The following is a 19,501-nucleotide window of genomic DNA, read 5'->3' on the forward strand; positions in this document are numbered from 1 at the left end:
CCGTTTCAAATAGTCTCCCTGTTAAACAGGGTCTGCTGGCCTTTCTTTTCAGGAGCAAGAAGCAGAACTTGAGCAGAACCTGGAAGAGCTAGTTAACCATGATGAATGGACAGTTCCTTGAAGGATTTCAAGAGGCAAAGCATGTTGTAGGTGTACTAATGCCCTCTGTTCACCAATTTTCACCCCTCCCCCTTTATTTTTTATCTTGAGGTGGACAAAGAGATCCCAGATTGCTAGGCACTGAAGTCATAAGACCATAAGAAGAACTTTGCTGTGTTCAAACAAAGGTCCATGTAGTCCAGCATTCTGTTCTCACAGGGGCCAACTAGATGCCTATGGGAAGCCTGCAAACAGGACCTGAGTGCAGTTGTCCTCTTCCCTCCACCTTAAGATTTCAAGCAACACTGCCTCCAACAGTGGAGGTAGAACATAGCCATTATGACTAGTAGACATCTTAAGGCAGCCCTGTTCAGGGAAGTTTTTAATATGTAACGCTGTACTGTTTTTAACACTGATTGGGAGCCGCCCAGAGTGGCTGGGGAAACTCAGCCAGATGGGCGGGGTATAAATAATAAATTATTATTATTATTATTATTATTATTATTATTATTATTATTATAGACACTGATAGTACTATCGTCCATGAATTTTTCTAATCCTCTCTTTAAAGTACAAGTTCTTGGAGCAGTCAGAACAGGAGCAGACCTCAGTGAAAAGAAGAACATGACATGGGCTGTGAATAGCTATACAGACAATAAAGTTAACAGACTACACAAGGCAAATGGACATCATTGATTCCATAACTCAGTGGTACATGCCTGCAAAGCAGAAAGTTTCTGGTTCAGCTTCTGCCAAATCCAGTTAACAGGATCATAGGAAATACCTCTGCCTAAAATCCTGGAGAACTGCTTCCAGTCAGAGTAGATAATGTCCACACATTGTTGTTCAACATCTTTATAAATGACTTGAATGAAGGTATTGAGAGGATACTCATCAAATTTGCAGATGACACCAAACTGGGAGGTGTAGCCAATGCTAGGGAATATAGAATTGGGATTCAGAATGACTTTAACAGATTGGAGAACTAGGCTGAAATTCACAACATGAATTTCAGTAGGGACAAATGTAAGGTTCTGTACCCAGTTGCACAAATATAAGATGGGGGACACCTGGGTACACATGTGAAAAGGATCATGGGGTCTTAGTAGACCACAAGCAGTGTGATGCAGCAGCAAAAGAAGCTAATGCCAATCTAGGCTGCAGCAGCAAATTATAGTGTCGCAATCAAGGGAATTCATAGTACCGAACTATTGTGCCTTGGTCACAGTGGCGTAGTGTGGGGGTGCGGGGGGGCCGGCCGCACCGGGCGCAACATCGGGGGGGGGCGCTCGCACTCGCAGCTCTCTGCCCCTAGGGCAGAGGGGGCGCAAATTACTTGCCTTGCCCCGGGTGCTGACAACCCACACTACGCCACTGCTTGGTCAGACCACCCTTGGAGTACTGTGTTCAGTTCTGGGTGTCACAGTTTAAGAAGGATAAGCTGGAATGTGTGCAGCTTGAAGGTGATAGCCACCTTCAAATATCTAAAAGGCTGTCACATGAAGGATGGAGCAAGCTTGTTTTCTCTTGTTCTGGGGGCTAGGACCCAAGCCAATGGCCTCAAGTTATAAGAAAGAAGATTCCAACTAAACATCAGGAATAAATTTCTGATAGTAAGAGCTGTTTGACAGTGGAACAGACTCCTTCAGAAGGTGGATGACTCTCCTTCATGAGTTACTACTTTGGCAATCTTTTTTCCACTATGTGTCTCTGTGTGTTGCAGGTAGAATGAGTTTATAAGTTTTTGTGGCTCCTGTTTTTGTAACTTCTGATTTCGCTCATGAAGCTCATGGCAAAAATGCTCCATTTTCTCATTAAAGCCGTTCCTATGTAATCTTTCCCTTTCTCCTCTTCCAATTATTAAAAGAATTTGATGGCCATCTGTCATGTATGATCTAGCTGAGATTCCTTCATTGCAGGGGGTGAGACCTGGTGTCCCTTCCAACTGTACAGTTCTATGATTCTATTGCTGTACTACATGAACAAACAGCCTGACCAATAAGGCAGATTTCTACATTCTTCCTGGGTTCATCTAAGTATGGGTCAGCTGCTTTTAAACTCAAATGCTGGATCTAGGCTAGTAAAAGAAGGAAGAATCCTTTTATTATTAATGTTTGAAACCATTGCATGGGTATGGAATAATGACACTGCTGTCAATTGGAAAAGTTCTTAGTGTTTGTAACTAATCTGGCCTTAACAAGTTCAAAAATTTAAACTTTTTCTCCTTTTCAGGATGTTTTAAATACTGTGATCAGACACTGTCCCCCCTGCTTTTTCTTCTTGGGTTTACCTGGCTTCACTTTGCTAATAGGAGACTTCATAACAGCTGCATCCAGAGTCCTGAGTACAAACATGTTGGAGGTAAGTATGGCAATGTTCGGTGTCCTGTTCCTATGAGAGTGCACAATTGTTAGCAAGGTTCAGATTTCTCTACTCTTAACAGGTGTTGACTCATTAGCACAATGTGAAACTGGGCTCTTGGGGCAGACAGCATGGCAGCTGATGTGTGAAATTGTAGGATAAGGTGACATCCTAGTCTTGCAAAGGTGTTTCATCAAAAGGACAAAATGTGAGAAATCATATCCCCACTAATACTGCAGCACATTTGCACTCTAAAAGCAAGGGTTGGGTTTCAGAATGTTATTAAGTTTTTGTTATACATGAACATTACAAATGTGTACTGGCATATGTGCTGTAAAGGATTGGAGCAAGGACTGGTTTTTTTTTTAAATATCCAAGTTAGATACAGTAATAGCCCAAGCATAGTATCATGAGAACAAATGAACAGGGAAGGCCTTACCATTTCTTAGTGCCCAATATTGCCATAGAGGTTTGTGTGGTACAGCTGAAGATGGTAGCTATGGAGGACTTACGTTGTTTAAGAGAATTTGTACATTAACAATAACCATACACTATTAATATAGTTTACCTTTGATGAAACATGTAGGTGTGTATCTTCATTGTGATTTTTTGACATTGTGACAACATGATGCACGTAAATACAGATTTTGCTAATTCAAAAATGTAACCACATTGGGCCTCCATCTTACTGGTATATGTAATGCTCATTAATTATATGGTAGCTTGTCATATGAGCATATATGTCTTTAGAAATAACCAGATATACTCAGAATTATAATAACTTGTGTTTGCTGGTGAAATGAAGCGGCAAGACCAGTTTTTATAGCCATGTTTGTATAGCAGAGTCGACATGTGAAATGATACTGCCTGCAGTGGGATTTTTCTGTTTTGATTGCCAGTACTAAGCAACCTCTTTGTTGTAAGGTATTCTACATTTTCTGTTTAGCTGGTCATCCAAGCCAGCAAAGAAAATCATGTTGAAATATAGATGTTTTTAGAAGAACTTTAAATTGGGCCTCACTGCCATCTGGACACCAGAGATGAATAATCTTTTTTTTTTTTAATGAAAATGAAACAAATTAGTTCAAAGTGTCCCCATTTTTATCTGAAATTTGGCAGCTCTGATCCTGGGGAGGGATGGCAGAATGCATCAAAACCCTGTGTCATTTGAACGAAAAGAATCTAAGTTAAAAGTAGCTGAAGAAAGGCAGGTGGGAATTCCTATTGAAATTGGGGTTTTTTGGGGGGTGGGTTTGAACAAAATTAAAACAAATGGAAAATGAAATGAATGAAACTTTAATATGAATGGGGAAATTATTATTTTTTCCTTGCATGCCTAATAAGAACACTAGATTTACAAGCAGCTAGTGCTATTTTATACAGCCTTTTAAGGGGAGAAGTATATCTTCAGACTTCGGTTTGATCCAAAGTTTGCATGTAGAAGGCATCACACATGCACTATTTTTCCTCCCCCTGTAGCCACCTATACCCTCTGAAACCCCTCTCTAGTGGCTTGGCAGCCTTCCTGGTCAGCTTGGGCTGTGTCGTGGGGGGCCTGCCATAGGAGAGGAACCTATTTTAGTGTCTCGTTTCCATCTGCAGCCTGTGAGATGTCTCCAAGATGCAGGGCATCAAGTCAAGTTATCACAATACTAATCCTTCCTTCATCATTTCCTTGCAGAAGGAGAATGCTAAAATTAAAATAAGCAGCAGACATAGAATATTTATGCAGGTTATGAGTTATTTTCTCTGCTTCACCTACAATGCTGGAGAAAACGTTACTGGGTTTATATTAATTGACAAGATTACCTACTTTTTTTCCCTTTTCCTTTTTCTGTTTTGCTTATAGGCCCCACGCTTAGAAGCACATACCATTCTTGGTTCTCTGGTTTGCTTTCCTAACCTCTATCAAGAAATTCCATTATTGCAACCCATTGCTGAAGCAGAAATCATCACAGGAACTACAGGTGTCAAAGTAAATGTTTTCACTATTAGCTGATTTCTATTTTACAAATTGGGGGAGTCATGTGTACCTTCCTACTTCTTACTGGTGGATTGAGGGTATCCAGAGCAGGCCATTTCTTCTCTCTTACCAACTGTTGTGGTGGGGCTTATGCAAACTGGAGAAGCCTTGCCCCATCTAGTGGGAGGAGCCTCCCCCATACTAAAGCTAAGACACCTAAAAATGTCATGGTTACAAAATAGAGAAGAGAGGACAGAGGGTCTTTTTCAAGATTCAAAATACTTATTTGCCAGAGATACACTGCAGGTACTGTATCTTCCAATATATTCACTTGGCTACTTCATTATCTCACCTTGGTTTCCCCAGCTGTTTTTCAATGTAGAGCATCACAAACCTCTCAGCTCTTGGGACATCCCATTTTGTCGCACGAGCATGGCACTCCAAACCACACATTTTGGGGAGCTGTGATTTCGTGCTGTGCTCACCCCGAAAAGTGCTTTTTCAGGGTCATGATCTCACACGGTGCCCCAAAACGCGCAGTTTTAGGCTCCTGGAAAAAGCATGTCTTTCAGGGCCATGATCTCACACATGTCATGTGATTTGTGTGGGAGCACAGCCCCAAAAGACTTGCAGTGCAGTTTTTCGCCTCAGCGTGTTAGAGGGTATGTTATCATATGTACTGAGGTAAGGGAGGTTTGCGCGCAGCAGATGCAATTGAGCAATTTAGTTGAACTAAACTTGTTTAGTGGAATAAGAGAATAGGAAGTTAAAAAAAATAGAAGGTTTTTTAAAAATGGCATCCATCCAAGCCTGCAATTAATTCCTGGAGGAAGCATTTGCGTATGGGGCAAGAAATTTGTACTGGGGCAGTGACAGTGAATGCCACCAAACAAATTGATCTCCCCCGCCCTCCCCTACTCTCATGCCTCTTTAGGATCTTACAGAGGTTTCTTGGTAAGTGCAGAAATGGCTGCAGCATGTATAGAAATCAGATTTCAGCCCCTAAAAACCAAATACAAAACATAGGTAAAGGTAAAGGGACCCCTGACCATTAGGTCCAGTCGTGGCCGACTCTGGGGTTGCGGCGCTCATCTCGCTTTATTGGCCGAGGGAGCCGGCGTTTGTCCACAGACAGCTTCTGGGTCATGTGGCCAGCATAACTAAGCCACTTCTGGCAAACCAGAGCAGCGCACGGAAACGCCGTTTACTTTCCCGCCAGAGCGGTACCTATTTATCTACTTGCACTTTGACGTGCTTTCAAACTGCTAGGTTGGCAGGAGCAGGGACCAAGCAACAGGAACTCATCCCGCTACAGGGATTCGAACCGCCGACCTTCTGATCAGCAAGTCCTAGGCTCTGTGGTTTAACCTACAGCGCCACCCACGTCCCTAATACAAAACATACCAGTTGCCTAAAGGATAGGCAAGCCCATTGTATATTTGGCAGCATTTTGAGAGGAAGAGTGTGAATTAATTGCATTAATGAATTAATTGCAGAATTTCCACTAAGAACAAGAGAGAGAATGATTACAGATGGGTTAACAAAACAAAACAGTTTAAATATTTTAAGTAATAAAATTGAGATCAATGAAATTTGCTCCATTTTACTATATTTGACTAAGGGTAGAAATTAGAGTTCTTCTGCAATATATTTGTTTGAAGTAAATTGCTTACTGTCATGATTTTTTTATTGTAGTTCTACCTCATAAATATTCTTTTGAAGAATGCTGCAAATGAACCAAGTGAAGCTTCAAGGTAAAATACTGAATAGAACAGAAAATATTATGGAATATAAATTGAAGAATAAATTATTTGTGTAGAAGGGTTATAATTGCCTGATGTTATTGTTACTTTGTCCGCTGTAACTAAAGTTCAGTCATAAACCCAGAAAGTGGGTTACAACTGGAAATATTCCTCAGGGTCTTGCGAAAGAACAGTGTTAAACAACAACTGATGACCTTCTACCGGTCCACAATAGAAAGTGTCCTCTCATATTGTATCACAGTGTGGTACGTTGACAACCACGGACAGAAAGTCTTTACAGAGGGTGGTGAACACAGCACATGATATCATAGGCTGTCCCTTCAGCCCGCTAGATGACATCGCCTTAGGAGAGCGAGAAAAATTCTTAGGGACGAGTCACACCCCAACCAGCACCTCTTTAATCTTCTACCCTCAGGCAGGAGATATAGAAGTATAATCAGTCATACCAACAGGCTAAAAAACAGTTTCTATCCGTGGGCTGTTAGGCTGCTGAACGGAAAATACCGTATTTTTCGCTCTATAGGACGCACTTTTCCCCCTTCAAAAATGAAGGGCAAATGTGTGTGCGTCCTATGGAGCGAAGAAGCCATAGCCCCGTGACCCTCTCCTAGCTGGAGAGGTGGCGCGCGGCTATGGCAGGAGCCTCTTTAGCCGCACACCACTTCTCCAGCTGGGAGAGGGTCGCGGGGGGCTTCTTTAGCTAAACAAGCCCCCCACGACCCTCTCCTGGCTGGAGAGGTGACGCGCGACTATGGCAGGAGCCTCTTTAGTCGCGCACCACCTCTCCAGCTGCCATAGTCGCGCGTCACCTCTCCAGCTGGGAGAGTGTCTGCGCGGCTAAAGCAGCCCCCAGCGACCCTCTCCCATCTGGGAGAGCGCGCGCGCGGCTAAAGAGGCTCCTGCGGTAGTCGCGCGTCAACTTTCCAGCTGGGAGAGGGTCGCGGGGGGCTGCTTTAGCCGCGCGCGCGCTCTCCCAGCTGGAGAGGTGACGCGCGACTATGGCAGGAGCCTCTTTAGCCGCGCACCACGTCTCCAGCCGGGAGAGCGCGCGCGGGGCTAAAGCAGGCCCCCCCGCGACCCTCTCCCAGCTACAGAGGTGACGCGCGACTATGGCAGGAGCCTCTATAGCTGCGTGTCACCTCTCCAGCCTGGGGAGCGCGCGGGGGGCTATGGCAGGAGCCTCTCCGCTGCGCGCCTTTCCCCACTCCCCGACCTGCTCTTTGGGGCTGGTGGTGGGCTTCCCCCTGCCAGCCCCAAAGAGCAGGTCGAAAGGAACCTGAAGCCTGGAGAGCGAGAGGGGTCGGTGGGCACCGACCCCTTTCGCTCTCCAGGCTTCCAAGGTAGCCGCCTGAAGGCACCTTGTTTTAGAGCAGGAAAACAAGAGGGGGGAAATTCTCCCCCTCTCTCCGCAGTGCCTCCTGCCACTTCGCTGAAGGGGCGCTGGGCAGAGAGGGGGAGAAATTTTGTTTCTTGTTTTCCCCCCTCTAAAACATGGTGCGTCCTATTGTCCGGTGCGTCCTATAGAGCGAAAAATACGGTAATATAGTGCAACTGACTGGTGTGTTGTGCGACAAGCACAAAGAGTGCAATGAAATTGAGTGGTTGGGGGGGAGGCTCGGTTAATTTCATTGTACACAGGTTGTACATTGACAATAAAGGTATTATTATTATTATTATTATTATTATTATTATTATTATTATTATTAAATACCACTTGATTCTATTCAGTGGCTGACAAAGTGATGCTTCCTTTGTTAATGTCGCTATAACAGCACTAGCATAGGAATCATTGGCCAAACAAGACCAAAGGAAGCTGCTGTGCCAGAACTATAGCTGGATTTAGGATCAAGTCCTGTATAAGAGTATAGATTGTCACATAATACAGCAACCATCTGAATCCACATGTGTTGCTGTCTTTTTACAATTCAGTTGTTCATAGAACTGAAAAATGAGAGGGACATGATAGCTTACTGACTTGTATATTTCTTGTTTTCAAGGTGTTTAGCTCTTTGCTGCCTTGGGCTTTGGATATGTGAGGAACTTGTGCAATGTACAAACCATCCCCAAGTAAAGGATGCAATAAACGTTTTAGGTGTGACACTAAAGGTACCAGTATGACACAAGTTTGTATGACTTGATTGTGCATAATTGTGGGGTTTGACTTCAACCAAAGAGTGTTTTAAATACTTCGAATATTTTATTAAGCTGTTTGGAAGATTCTCAAATTCAGTCTGTCAACACAAATTATGAAGTTTTGTAAATTAAACCATTTTCTATGTACTTAAGACAATAAAATGCTTGCTGAGATATTTCTGAAAGAAACGTTCCAATTTAAGTCCCTGTTGCATTGCAGCTAACAACTTGATTCCAGTATTTCTCACTGCATCTATTGTTTTCTGATGAAAATGTTGAGGAAAGCATAGAATTTCTTGACATGATTTTTAAAAACTAAACAAAAAAATGTGTTTCCAAGGTGCCAGAGGAAGGAAGTCATCTAAGACAGCACCTGCTCTTGACAATAGTCAAGGTCACATTGCATGAACTGCATGTTAATAAGTATCTGCAACAAACACTCAGCATTCCATACTGCCTATGCCTGCCTAGCAGGTAACAGGTAGGAGGCGGAAGCTCTTAGTTGAGTCCATTCTTTTGCTCTTCTTTCTCACGCGCGCACACACTTTTTTTCATAAGAGGAAAAAGAAGACAACTAGTTACTTTTATTTTCTATCCCTTTCCTTAGTTCCTTCCTTAAGGAAAAAATTATCCATTAAGCCTACCTCAGGAAAGGCACGTACCCCAAACCTACAATTTCCAGATACCTTTACCAAACAATCAGTCCTCAGTCCTCTACACACTCAGTAGATCAGTAGCTGGCTGACATGACAGAATCTTGCAGTGATCAAGGTTCAGAGTCTGAGGCTGTAGCATCTCCAGTTATGGAGTCATACAGGGTTTTGGGTTCTGAGGCTGCTCCTGACAGGAGCTCACAGAGCCATCTCCCATACCACCAGCACCTGCAGAGTCAGAGCCAAGACACGTCAGCTTTACAGACACGTGAACTTGAGGAAACAAATGCTTTTCGCAGCACCACCAGTCCAATAGTGCAATAAGTACACCTAGGAGAGTCTATGGAACACAGAAGGAGTGCCCATGTTCAGACAAGATGGTTGTACCTTTAAAATGAAAGTTATCTACATAAAGGCAGAGTCTGGGAGAGGTAGCCTGGGAGCAGAGGCCTATGACACAGAGATATCTGTGGTCTTTCAGCTGGGGCTATCCTGCATCAGTCCTGAACACAGGGTTGACAATGGTTTTGTACATTCCAGATATGAGCCTGCTCTCCTACTGTGCATTAACTCTTCATTGTGGGAAGTGGTATTCTCCAAACTGGACTAATTAAACAAGAATCTGTAGTAACTATTTGCAGTATCTGAAATGTTTCCAGTTTGTTTGTATTCCCTTTTGTTGGTTCGTGATTGGTGTTTTGTTTCTTCTTCTTTTTAGTTTTGCAACAAACAGGTAGCACAGGAAGCCTGTGATGTCTTTCAGTTACTGACCTCCTATTGGGAAAAACTTGAGAAATACAAATCTTCACTACCCAGAAAAATTATTGAAGTATGTTTATCTCTTTAAAATTTGTGTGTTGTTTTCAGTAACAAATATACTATGCTTAATTATGTACAAAAACTTACCATGTATAACACACCGCCGTGTATAAGACAAGCTTTTTTTTTTTTTTAAGCCCTTAATTCACCACCGCTGAGGGACATAGACAGGAAAATCAGGGCAAGTGAGTGAGTGATAGCTAGCGACAGGGAGCAGGAGAAGGGGTCCAACAGAACCAGCAGCTAGAGCTAGAAGACCCTCTATTTTGGACTATTTTTTTTTAGCGAAAAACATCGTCTTATACACAAAAAATATGGTGATATCTTATTCAGACAACAGAGTACAGATCTAAGTATATATTTAGTATACATCTACAGGCACAACTGATGTAATTTAGTTATATGGTATTAGCTGAATTGTTGGCCCAAAGCATGATGACTTTTAAAACTAGATTTAAATTGTAAGCAGAGTAAGCAGGTTTGCATGATGTGTGCTTAATTTGTGTGTTTCTAGTTGTACGATTTGGAAAGATTATTCTCCCCACCCCCCTTTTCTGTAGTACTAGAGAAGTGGAGGGAAAGATGAATGGGACACATGGGAGATAGTAGGTATTTATTTTCTTATGAACTAGGTCAGCTTCAAATTTCCCTAACACTTTTGACACCTGCTTCGAGAATGACTTTGGGAAATAGAACATGTCTGTAAATTTATCCTTCTGAAATTGGATTTACACAGATCCTTGTGGCCACAATTTCATTTCTGTTGCCTAGTGCAGAATACTCCTCCGTGGAAGGTGATAAAAAGGTATGGAATATTAAACTGTCAATGGTTTGTCCTGGTATGATGGTTTTTACTGTGGAGTTAATATTTAAACACTGTTCCCATGATCCAGTGGTGGGTGGGAGTATGAAAACATACAGTGTATATTTCCCAGGCTGAAAAATCCAGTCTAAAACCTGTTGCTATAGAGCCATCTTCCTTCAAACTGCAAAAATGATGATTAGCAGTTCTTCAAAACAATTAGACTGATGGTGATAGTATTTGTTCACAGCCAGACCAAAAAAGAGAACCTCTTCTCAGTCTATTAAATGAAGGCACAAAAAACACAAGTATGTGTATAAAGTGAAGTGCCTTTTATAACTATTGTGTAAGGTGTATATACATATTGGTATGACGTAGGTTCAGGCTGTTTGAGGACTGTATTTCCCCATATGGACCTGCCTGGGCTCTGAGATCTTCAATGGAGGCCCTTTTCTCAGTCCCACCACCCTCACAGGCATACCTGGTGAGGACATAAGAGATGGCTTTGGAACTCCCTTCCTAGAGAAGTTAGATGGGTGCCATTCAACTGGCAGGTGAGGACTGTTTTACTCCAGCAGAACTGGCTGCTTTTAAAGAAAGAACTTTTCAAAGTGCTGTGCTGTTTATCTGTCTGCATTTTAATAATTTTCCTTTTACATTGTTTTAATTCCATTATAGTTTGATTACTTTTTAACTATAATTTTTATATGTTATTAGCTATCTCTGTTTTTTTTCATTTTTGTTTTAATTTTTGTGAGTTGCTTTGGGTCCTAGACCTGGGGGAAAGGCAGGGTATAAATCAGGGGTCGGCAATTTTTTTTAGCAGCGGGCCGGACTGTCCCTCAGACCTTGTGGCAGGCTGGCGAAGTGGCACCAGGAGGGAGCTAGAAGAAGAGCCTCAGCCCCAGCCGCTGAGCTTACCTTTCTTCCCAGGGGCTGCCGCTGCCACCACCACCGCTGCTGCTGCTGCTTCTCATGGGTCGGCAGAGCGAGCTCATCCGCTCCGCTCTCTGGCCCACAGGAGCACCAGGGTGGCGGCAGGGGCAGGAGGAAGAGGCCGAGCAGCGGCGGCTTTACGAATCAAACGCTGCGCCTGATTTACCTCAGCACGGCATGGGGATGTCTCTGCCAATCAAATGCCACTGAGGTAAATCAGGCATGGCGTTTAAGTGGCCGAGCCATCACCGCTCAGCCTCTTCCTCCTATCACCATCGCCGGGAGTCTCGGCTTCACGGCGGGTTCTGGCTTCACAGCGCGGGCCAGATTTAGGACCCAGGTGGGCCTAATCTGTCCCAGGGGCCGTAGCTTGCCAACTCCTGGTATAAATAAATAATAAAAATTGTCTATCATCTATCTCTTTTCTTCAAAAATATTCTAATAGACTTATTTACTGACTAGTACACCCGCAGCCTTTAATAACAGAGTAAGCGTATTATGAAAATACACTTTTTGGAAGCACTCGGAAGGAAGTGATCATGTCCTCCTGGGTTTCATGATACAGATGCAAAGGAAAGCTGAGTGCAGTTGGACATGCACTCTGGACTTTAGGAAGGCCAATTTCAAAAACCTTTAGGACCTACTGGGTCGTGCAGGCTGGGAGTTCAGTTGGAACATCCAGTGGGATTGGGGACTTAAGGAGAATATACTAGAACTTTTCTCTGTTTGAGCTGAACAGAGTACTAAGAAGTGTGGTCTGCTGCTATAAAGAGTAAGACCTGTGCAGTGAAAGGAGAGCCCGAGGAGTCTGGAACAAAAGGGAAAGGACATTAGCACATTCTGCCAAAATCTGAGCCCTTGAGGCTTCTTAAAGATAAACACCAGGCTTTACTGTACATCTGAACTGGCTTGCCTCATACAGATAAATTATTTCTTTATATGATGAGGTCTATTGTTCTGTGGTTTTGCATTTAGCAGCCATTATTTATTAACTGTTGCTTGGCTTGGCTTTTTATTTTCCTGATGGACAGGCCTAACTTAAGATAACAGATTTTAGGATAACATATTCTCACTTCAATAATTCATTCTTTTTAAACTTACTTTTTGTAGATACAGAATTTGATCACACATATTCTTATATAGAGAGAGATATGAATGTAGTTTATGAATGTACCCTAATGTTTAATCAGCAGCTAAACGAAATGGGCTCCAGATAGTGCCCGTGAAGTAATTCTAGCCATTCTCCCACCCCACCCCAAACAAAACAGCTCAAAATGGATGCACTTTTTTGGATCTGATAGCTCAATATTGGATGATAATAAACCTACAATTCCTACCTTTAATAGATTCAAGGTTCTAGAAATAGAAAGTCCAGCAACCATATGCTGAAAATAACAGTAATCCTAAGAATAACAATAACCACACAGGTGGAAGTGGCCAGGAAGAAATTAAAAACCCCACCTCTCTACCAAGTAATAGAGCACTCCTTGCTGAACAATATGATCTGGTGGCTGTAACAGTCAAAAATATCTTTATAGAGTTCAAAAGCATTTCAAATAAGATAAATAGTTTGTTATCTGTTGAAAAAATGTTCCCTCCTAAACCAAACACCAAATAATAATGTAGCTGGTCAATGTTTCCACTCTATGAAGAGTGCTGACTATGAAGTCAGCAGCTCCCCAAAAGATTCACATTTAATCCTTCAGGCAAAGAGGATAGCCCTAACCATTCACCCCTACAGGAAAAATATATTTCAGTGGAACACAAAAACTTGGGCCTTGAAAGACCTTAGCATGCTATTACATTTATCAGCAAAGGAGACTGACCTATCATTTATTAAAGTTCTACATGCCCAATCATTATAACATTTAGGTCAGATAGAATCCATCTCTGCTCCTAAAGAGGAAATACTTTTTTGGCCAGAGTTGGTGTGTCACCTAACTGAGTCTTTCTGGACACAGTGAAGAAACCTCTCCTGACCCTAAACAGCTCTCAGCATGGAAGGATACAACCCAGGGCCATCCTGTCTGACTGAAAAGCGTACCTTAAAAGAAGTGCCTTTGATTTCTTCCAGCAATGAACATCAGTGCATCAAGTTACACCTTCCTCCAGTAAATTCCATGGAGAAGGATTATGTTCAAGACCTACTTAACAGTTCTAGAATTTCTGAAGAAGAGCACTTAATAAGTTCATACAACCAATTACCTCAAACCGAGCAAAAAGCTATTTTAGAAAGACTGGGCACGTTAAGAGAAAGACTAATAGACCGGAGCAATCCTGAGTTGGACCCAGAATCAGCGGCACCATTCCAGGCATGTCCAACAGGTCAATCGCTAGATGAATGAATCTTTATTTGTGTCAGCCATTGGCCATAGCAATAAAACAACAATACGATATACAAAGAATAGAAATAAAAAGTCAATTATATGAAATACATTTTAGGGTTTTGAATCAATAGTCAAATAGTGGATCTTACTCTGATTGCCCCAGCAGCCTTTGCTGTCACCTGCTCTTCTTGATCATCCAAGAGAAAGGATACAGTGGCATCCCTGGATGGATTTCATTCGACCGCACTATGGTCAGGCAGCCTTTGCTCCTCCTTCACAGCTGGAGCTGAATGGGGCTTTCGAAGCAGCTGCAGGAGAGAGTTGTGGCTCCACTTTCACTGTCCTGTGAGCACGCGCCGGCGGGCTGAATGGGGCTTGCGAGGTGACTGGAGGAGGGAGGTTGTGCCTCTGCTTTCGCCCTCCCATGAGCTCCGGGCACACGCCTCTCCCACTTTGCTGTGCTAAGGAGGCTGCCTTTGGCTGGGCGACCCTCGCTGGGTGCTGCAGGGCTGCGCTTGTGCAGCAGGGAAAGGGTACAGTGATCCCCCTTGGGAGCAAAGGAAAGTGGGGTGTGGGGGTGCTGATGTTCTGCATTCAGAATGAGGCTGGATAAAAGGAGAGCACCTTTCCTTCCTCCTCCATACAGAGCGGCCTGTGGCTTAATCAGCTGTCGCCTCCATTTCGGCAATACGTGGAAGAAGGCAATGGAATCGAAACACAAATCTGTGCTAAGGAAAGAAAGGGATTTTCCAGGCCACCCACACCTTACTCCTTGCCCAAATGACAATGGAAGAGTGTGGTAGATCAGTGCCAGTTTTTGATACTGGATAGTAGATCACAGCCTACTTGAAGTTGGACATGCCTGGCCTACACAATGCAAACCTGACAGAACCACCAACGCTATGCTCCAGGATGATTTGATCCCCTTTGAGACACCTTCCAGAAATAATAATGCTATTTCTCATCAAACGCAACAGAAAATTGGTCAGAGATGAGGAAACTGGAGCCGCATGAACTAGGAGAAGGAAACCTGGAAAGGAAAGTTACCATTTATGTAGAAGTACATCAGCTGCAATACAACCCCCATTGGCTAGTGAATGGACCAATCGAAACTACAAAAGAGATCACTGAAATCAAGACTCTAACACAGGCTACCTCAGCCCTCCAGATGTTGTGAGACTACAATTCCCATCATCCCTGACCACTGATCCTGCTAGCTAGGGATCATGGGAGTTGTAGGCCAAAATCATCTGGAGGGCCAAGGTTGAGGAAGCCTCCTCTAACACAACAATGACAACCAGTAAAACTAAAAACTGAAGTCTCCTGTCTGTCTTGAAACTTGGCTGGCTGGAGGATAGTGATTTTTTTGACTATATAAATAAATTTCAAATCCTGTTGTTTCAAGAAACTTGGTAAATATAAGAAATATGGTTACCTGGTTATGCGGCATATGCATCTAGTGCACTTCCCTCTTCTAAAGGGGGTAGACCAAGTGGAGGTTTGGCGATACTGATATCTACCTCCCTCTCAGTCTCAACTACTCAGAGAGCCAGTGTGGTGTAGTGGTTAAGAGCGGTAGTCACGTAATCTGGGTAACCGGGTTCGCGTCTCCGCTCCTCCACATGCAGCTGCTGGGTGACCTTGGGCCAGTCACACTTCTGTGAAGTCTCTCAGCCCCACTCACCTCACAGAGTGTTTGTTGTGGGGGAGGAAGGGAAAGGAGAATGTTAGCCGCTTTGAGACTCCTGAAGGGGAGTGAAAGGCGGGATATCAAATCCAAACTCTTCTTCTTCTTCTTCTTAAAGGGCTGGTGCCATCCACCATGGATGGCTGTTCTTATAAAAAATGCAAGCCATTCTTACATTTTTAGCAATATAGTGGATGCTCGAGTTGCGAACATGATCTGTGCGGGATGCACGTTCGCAACCTGTAGTGTTCGCAGCCCACAGCTGCACGTCTGTGCATGCGTGGATTGCGATTCGGCACTTCTGCGCATGCGCGACTGCCGAAACCCGGAAGTAACCCATTCCAGTACTTCTGGGTTTCAGCAGTCCATAACTTAAAAAAGAAGAAGAAGAAGAAAAGAAACGCAACCTGAAGCGTCTGTAACCCGAGGTATGACTGTATCTATGTTCCCCCTAAGAGTTCACAATATTATGATCCAGACTGCTGGAACACAAATTTCCCTTGACGTCATTAGTGGTAGCTAGTGATTTTAATGTGCAGATATGTCTAACTAATCAGGCCATTACAAGGGCCCTTGGAAGCCTAATTGAATTGTGTGAAGATCTGGAAATTCAAAAATCTATAGACAAGAAGATTATTGACTCTGGCCTTCCTTTTTTTGCATTAGCCACAAATTTAAACTTAACATTAATTAAAGGCTCCCAACTAGATAACTCAGAAGGAGAATTTACTTATGGTACATAAGAAATTCTGGTGCAAGTGTAGTAGATTATGTGATGATTACTCATCTCTTCCAATCATCATTTCATTTCTTCACAGTAGACGCAGTAGCTGGCAGTGGCCATCAGCCACTCAGATTTTCCCTGCAGTGGCTTAATACTGCCACCATAAAACACACTACTCATCTAAATTTTGAACAACCATTACTAACATCAAACAAGAGAATTAAATGGAACCCCTTGTTGCAAACAGGTTTAAAAACAAAGAGTTTCAAAATTAATAAACTTCTGCAAGTATCCAGCATTGAACTAGAAAATGAACTACAGTATATACATGATTAGTAAATTCCCTTATATCTTTTTTTTTAAGGTATCCCTGCCAGAAAATTATCAAATCAAAAGGGACAATATATGGTATGATAAGGAATGCATGATTCTAAAAAGGCAGATGAGAAAAGTTTTAAGATCTTATCACATCAGTAATTCTTCTACAATCCCTTCACAATTCTATGAAATGCACAGGAATTACAAGAGACTAATGGGTGCATGGGTCTATTTTGAGGAACAGTGGAAGGAACTAGGTCTTGCACTCCTGCAAAAGAATACAGCAAAATTCTGGGATATACTTGCAAGACTGGAAAAAATAACAGCTCCTGTCCTGGAAGGAACTATTGTTAAGAATGATTGGGAAAGCCATTTTAGGAGTGCATTCAATGAGCCCACTGTCGCCATAATCACCTCAGATAACATTGCACGTAAATGGGAATACAGCTGGGGAAATACTACATTAAGTTAAAGGTAAAGGACCTCTGACAGTTAAGTCCAGTCGCGGACGACTCTGGGGTTGCTGCGCTCATCTCGCTTTACTGGCCGAGGGAGCCGGCATACAGCTTCCAGGTCATGTGGCCAGCATGACTAAGCCGCTTCTGGCGAACCAGAGAAGCGCACGGAAATGCCGTTCACCTTCCCGCCAGAGCAGTACCTATTTATCTGCTTGCACTTTGACGTGCTTTCGAACTGCTAGGTTGGCAGGAGCAGGGATTGAGCAACAGGAGCTCACCCCGTCGCGGGATTCGAACTGCCGACCTTCTGATCGGCAAGTCCTAGGCTCTGTGGTTTAACCCACAGCGCCACCCGCGTCCCATAATGTTACATTAGATAGGATTAAATCACAAATATTGAGACTAAGAAAAGGCAAAGCCTCCGTTGAAGATAGTCTCCCTCCACATTTTTTAATTGCATGCTCTGATTTGTGGACTCCAATTTTTACATCATTACTTCCCCTAATTCTGGAGCCCCATCCCCAATTAATGGTTCCTCATCATCCTAGGGGAAAGTGACAAGTGAGGTGCCACAGGCTTCTAGCCTGGGCCCATTGTTGTTCAACATCTTTATAAATGACTTGGATGAAGAAATTGCAGATGACACCAAACTGGAAGAGGTTGCTAATGTCACAGAAGAGAGAATCAGAATTCAGAATAACCTTAACAGATTGAAGGACTGGGCCCAAGCTAACAAAATGAATTTCAGTGGGGACAAATGTAAGGTTCTGCACTTAGGCAGGAAGAACCAAATGCATAAATATAAGATGGGGACACCTGGTTTGCTAGCAGTATATGCAAAAAGGATCTAGGGGCCTTGCTGGAGCACAAGCTTAACATGAGTGAACATTGTTAATCACAAGCCAACTAGCTAATAAAGCTCCAGGAGAAGACATGATCCCAATGGAGATCTATAAGATAAGACCTGATTTCTGGTCACCCATTTTTGCAAAATTGTTTTCATACATTAACAGCTCAGGTCGTATACCTGAAGGGTGGAAGTTGAGTATAATTGCCCCAATATATAAAAAGGGCGATAAGAAAAACCCTGCCAATGATAGACCCATTAGTTTGCTAGATGTAGCCTCCAAACTATATGCCAGGCTCCTTCTTGGGGGGCTAGAAGAATGGGCAGATACAAATAAGGTGATATCTGAAGTCCAGGCAGGTTTCCAAAGAGGGAAATCCACATTGGACCAGTGCTTTGTGCTGAACTTTCTGCTATGTAAATACATCCATAATTTGAAGCAAAAATTATATGTTGCTTTTATCGATCTAAAGTCAGCTTTTGATACGGTCCCAAGACACGCATTGTGGCAAAAATTGGAAAAGACAAATATAGACCTCCGTCTATTATTTCTCATCAAAACATTATATACTGATACATCAATACAAGTAAAGGTGGATCTGGCTGGCCATCTCACCATTAAGACCATTACTGGAGTCAAACAGGGATGCATTTTGGCACCTTTCCTGTTCAATTTTTATATTAATGACCTGGTTAAAGAACTGGAGGACCTACAGTTTGCCCCTGTCACAATTCTTGACCAAAAACTCTCAGTTTTAATGTATGCTGATGACCTAGTACTTGTATCTAGAACCCAGGTGGGCCTGAGACTGCTGCTTGCAAAATTAAGTTCATGTTGCACGAGGAATGCTTTAACTATAAACTATGATAAGACACAGGTCATTGTATTTGGGAAGCGTTCTAAAAAGCATGTTTGGCACCTGGATGAACACATCATAAACCAAGTAAATACGTTTAAATATCTGGGATTGATTTATTCAGAAACTGCATCTTGGAATACACAGCTATCCAATATTAAATTGCAAGCCTTTAAATCAGCAAAAGCCATTCTGAAATTTGCTGCCTGTAAAGGTGGAAATCTGGTCAACCCAGCTCTATCTGTGTATAAAGCAAAAACAATGGCCCAGATTTTATATGGTGCAGAGGTTTGGGGTACCTCAAAGGTCTCCGGTCTGGAACCCCCACAGAATTATTTTTTAAGAGTTCTTTTAGGTTTACCCAAAGACGTGCAATCTGCCATGGTCAGGTTGGAAACTCGCATGTTGAGCATAGAGAGCCAAATAGATAAAAGAATTCTCTGTTACTGGTTTAGAGTTCAATAGATGGACAACACTAGGCTACCAAAAAAATGCCTGATTGAGCTCTCAAATGGATTACCCCTTAAAAACTGGGTACATCATGCTGCCCAACTGATGGGCAAATATGACCTCTCAGTGACTGAGATTAAAGAACTCCCCTTATATTTACAGAAAAATATTTTTAACCATAAGGGCAGTGGCAACTAAAAACGATCTAAACTCTATGTGCACATCTACATGCGCCCCATTGTATTTTAAACTTAGAGAGGTCAATGAACACATATCTTATTTTAATGAATTGACTTTTGCACAG

The 19,501-nt window shown here is 42.8% G+C and overlaps 1 protein-coding gene across 9 annotated transcripts in view; it reads left to right on the plus strand.

Annotated features, from left to right (window-relative positions):
• Nucleotides 1-19,501, plus strand: part of RALGAPA2 (Ral GTPase activating protein catalytic subunit alpha 2) — a 222,355-nt gene that overhangs the window by 95,551 nt on the left and 107,303 nt on the right. For all 9 annotated transcript variants that reach the window (XR_014222286.1, XM_082234139.1, XM_082234143.1 and 6 more), the window contains 6 exons: nucleotides 2,332-2,460; nucleotides 4,310-4,435; nucleotides 6,119-6,177; nucleotides 8,184-8,292; nucleotides 9,691-9,801; nucleotides 10,528-10,596. Coding sequence is in view for 8 of the 9 variants with exons in the window: in XM_082234139.1 (XP_082090265.1) it covers nucleotides 2,332-2,460; nucleotides 4,310-4,435; nucleotides 6,119-6,177; nucleotides 8,184-8,292; nucleotides 9,691-9,801; nucleotides 10,528-10,596 (603 nt within the window). In the remaining variant the exon portion in view is untranslated. The remainder of the gene's footprint in view (nucleotides 1-2,331; nucleotides 2,461-4,309; nucleotides 4,436-6,118; nucleotides 6,178-8,183; nucleotides 8,293-9,690; nucleotides 9,802-10,527; nucleotides 10,597-19,501) is intronic.

The sequence above is a fragment of the Podarcis vaucheri genome (assembly GCF_965113315.1).
Source record: "Podarcis vaucheri genome assembly, chromosome: 8".
Taxonomy (NCBI): Eukaryota; Metazoa; Chordata; class Lepidosauria; order Squamata; family Lacertidae; genus Podarcis; species Podarcis vaucheri.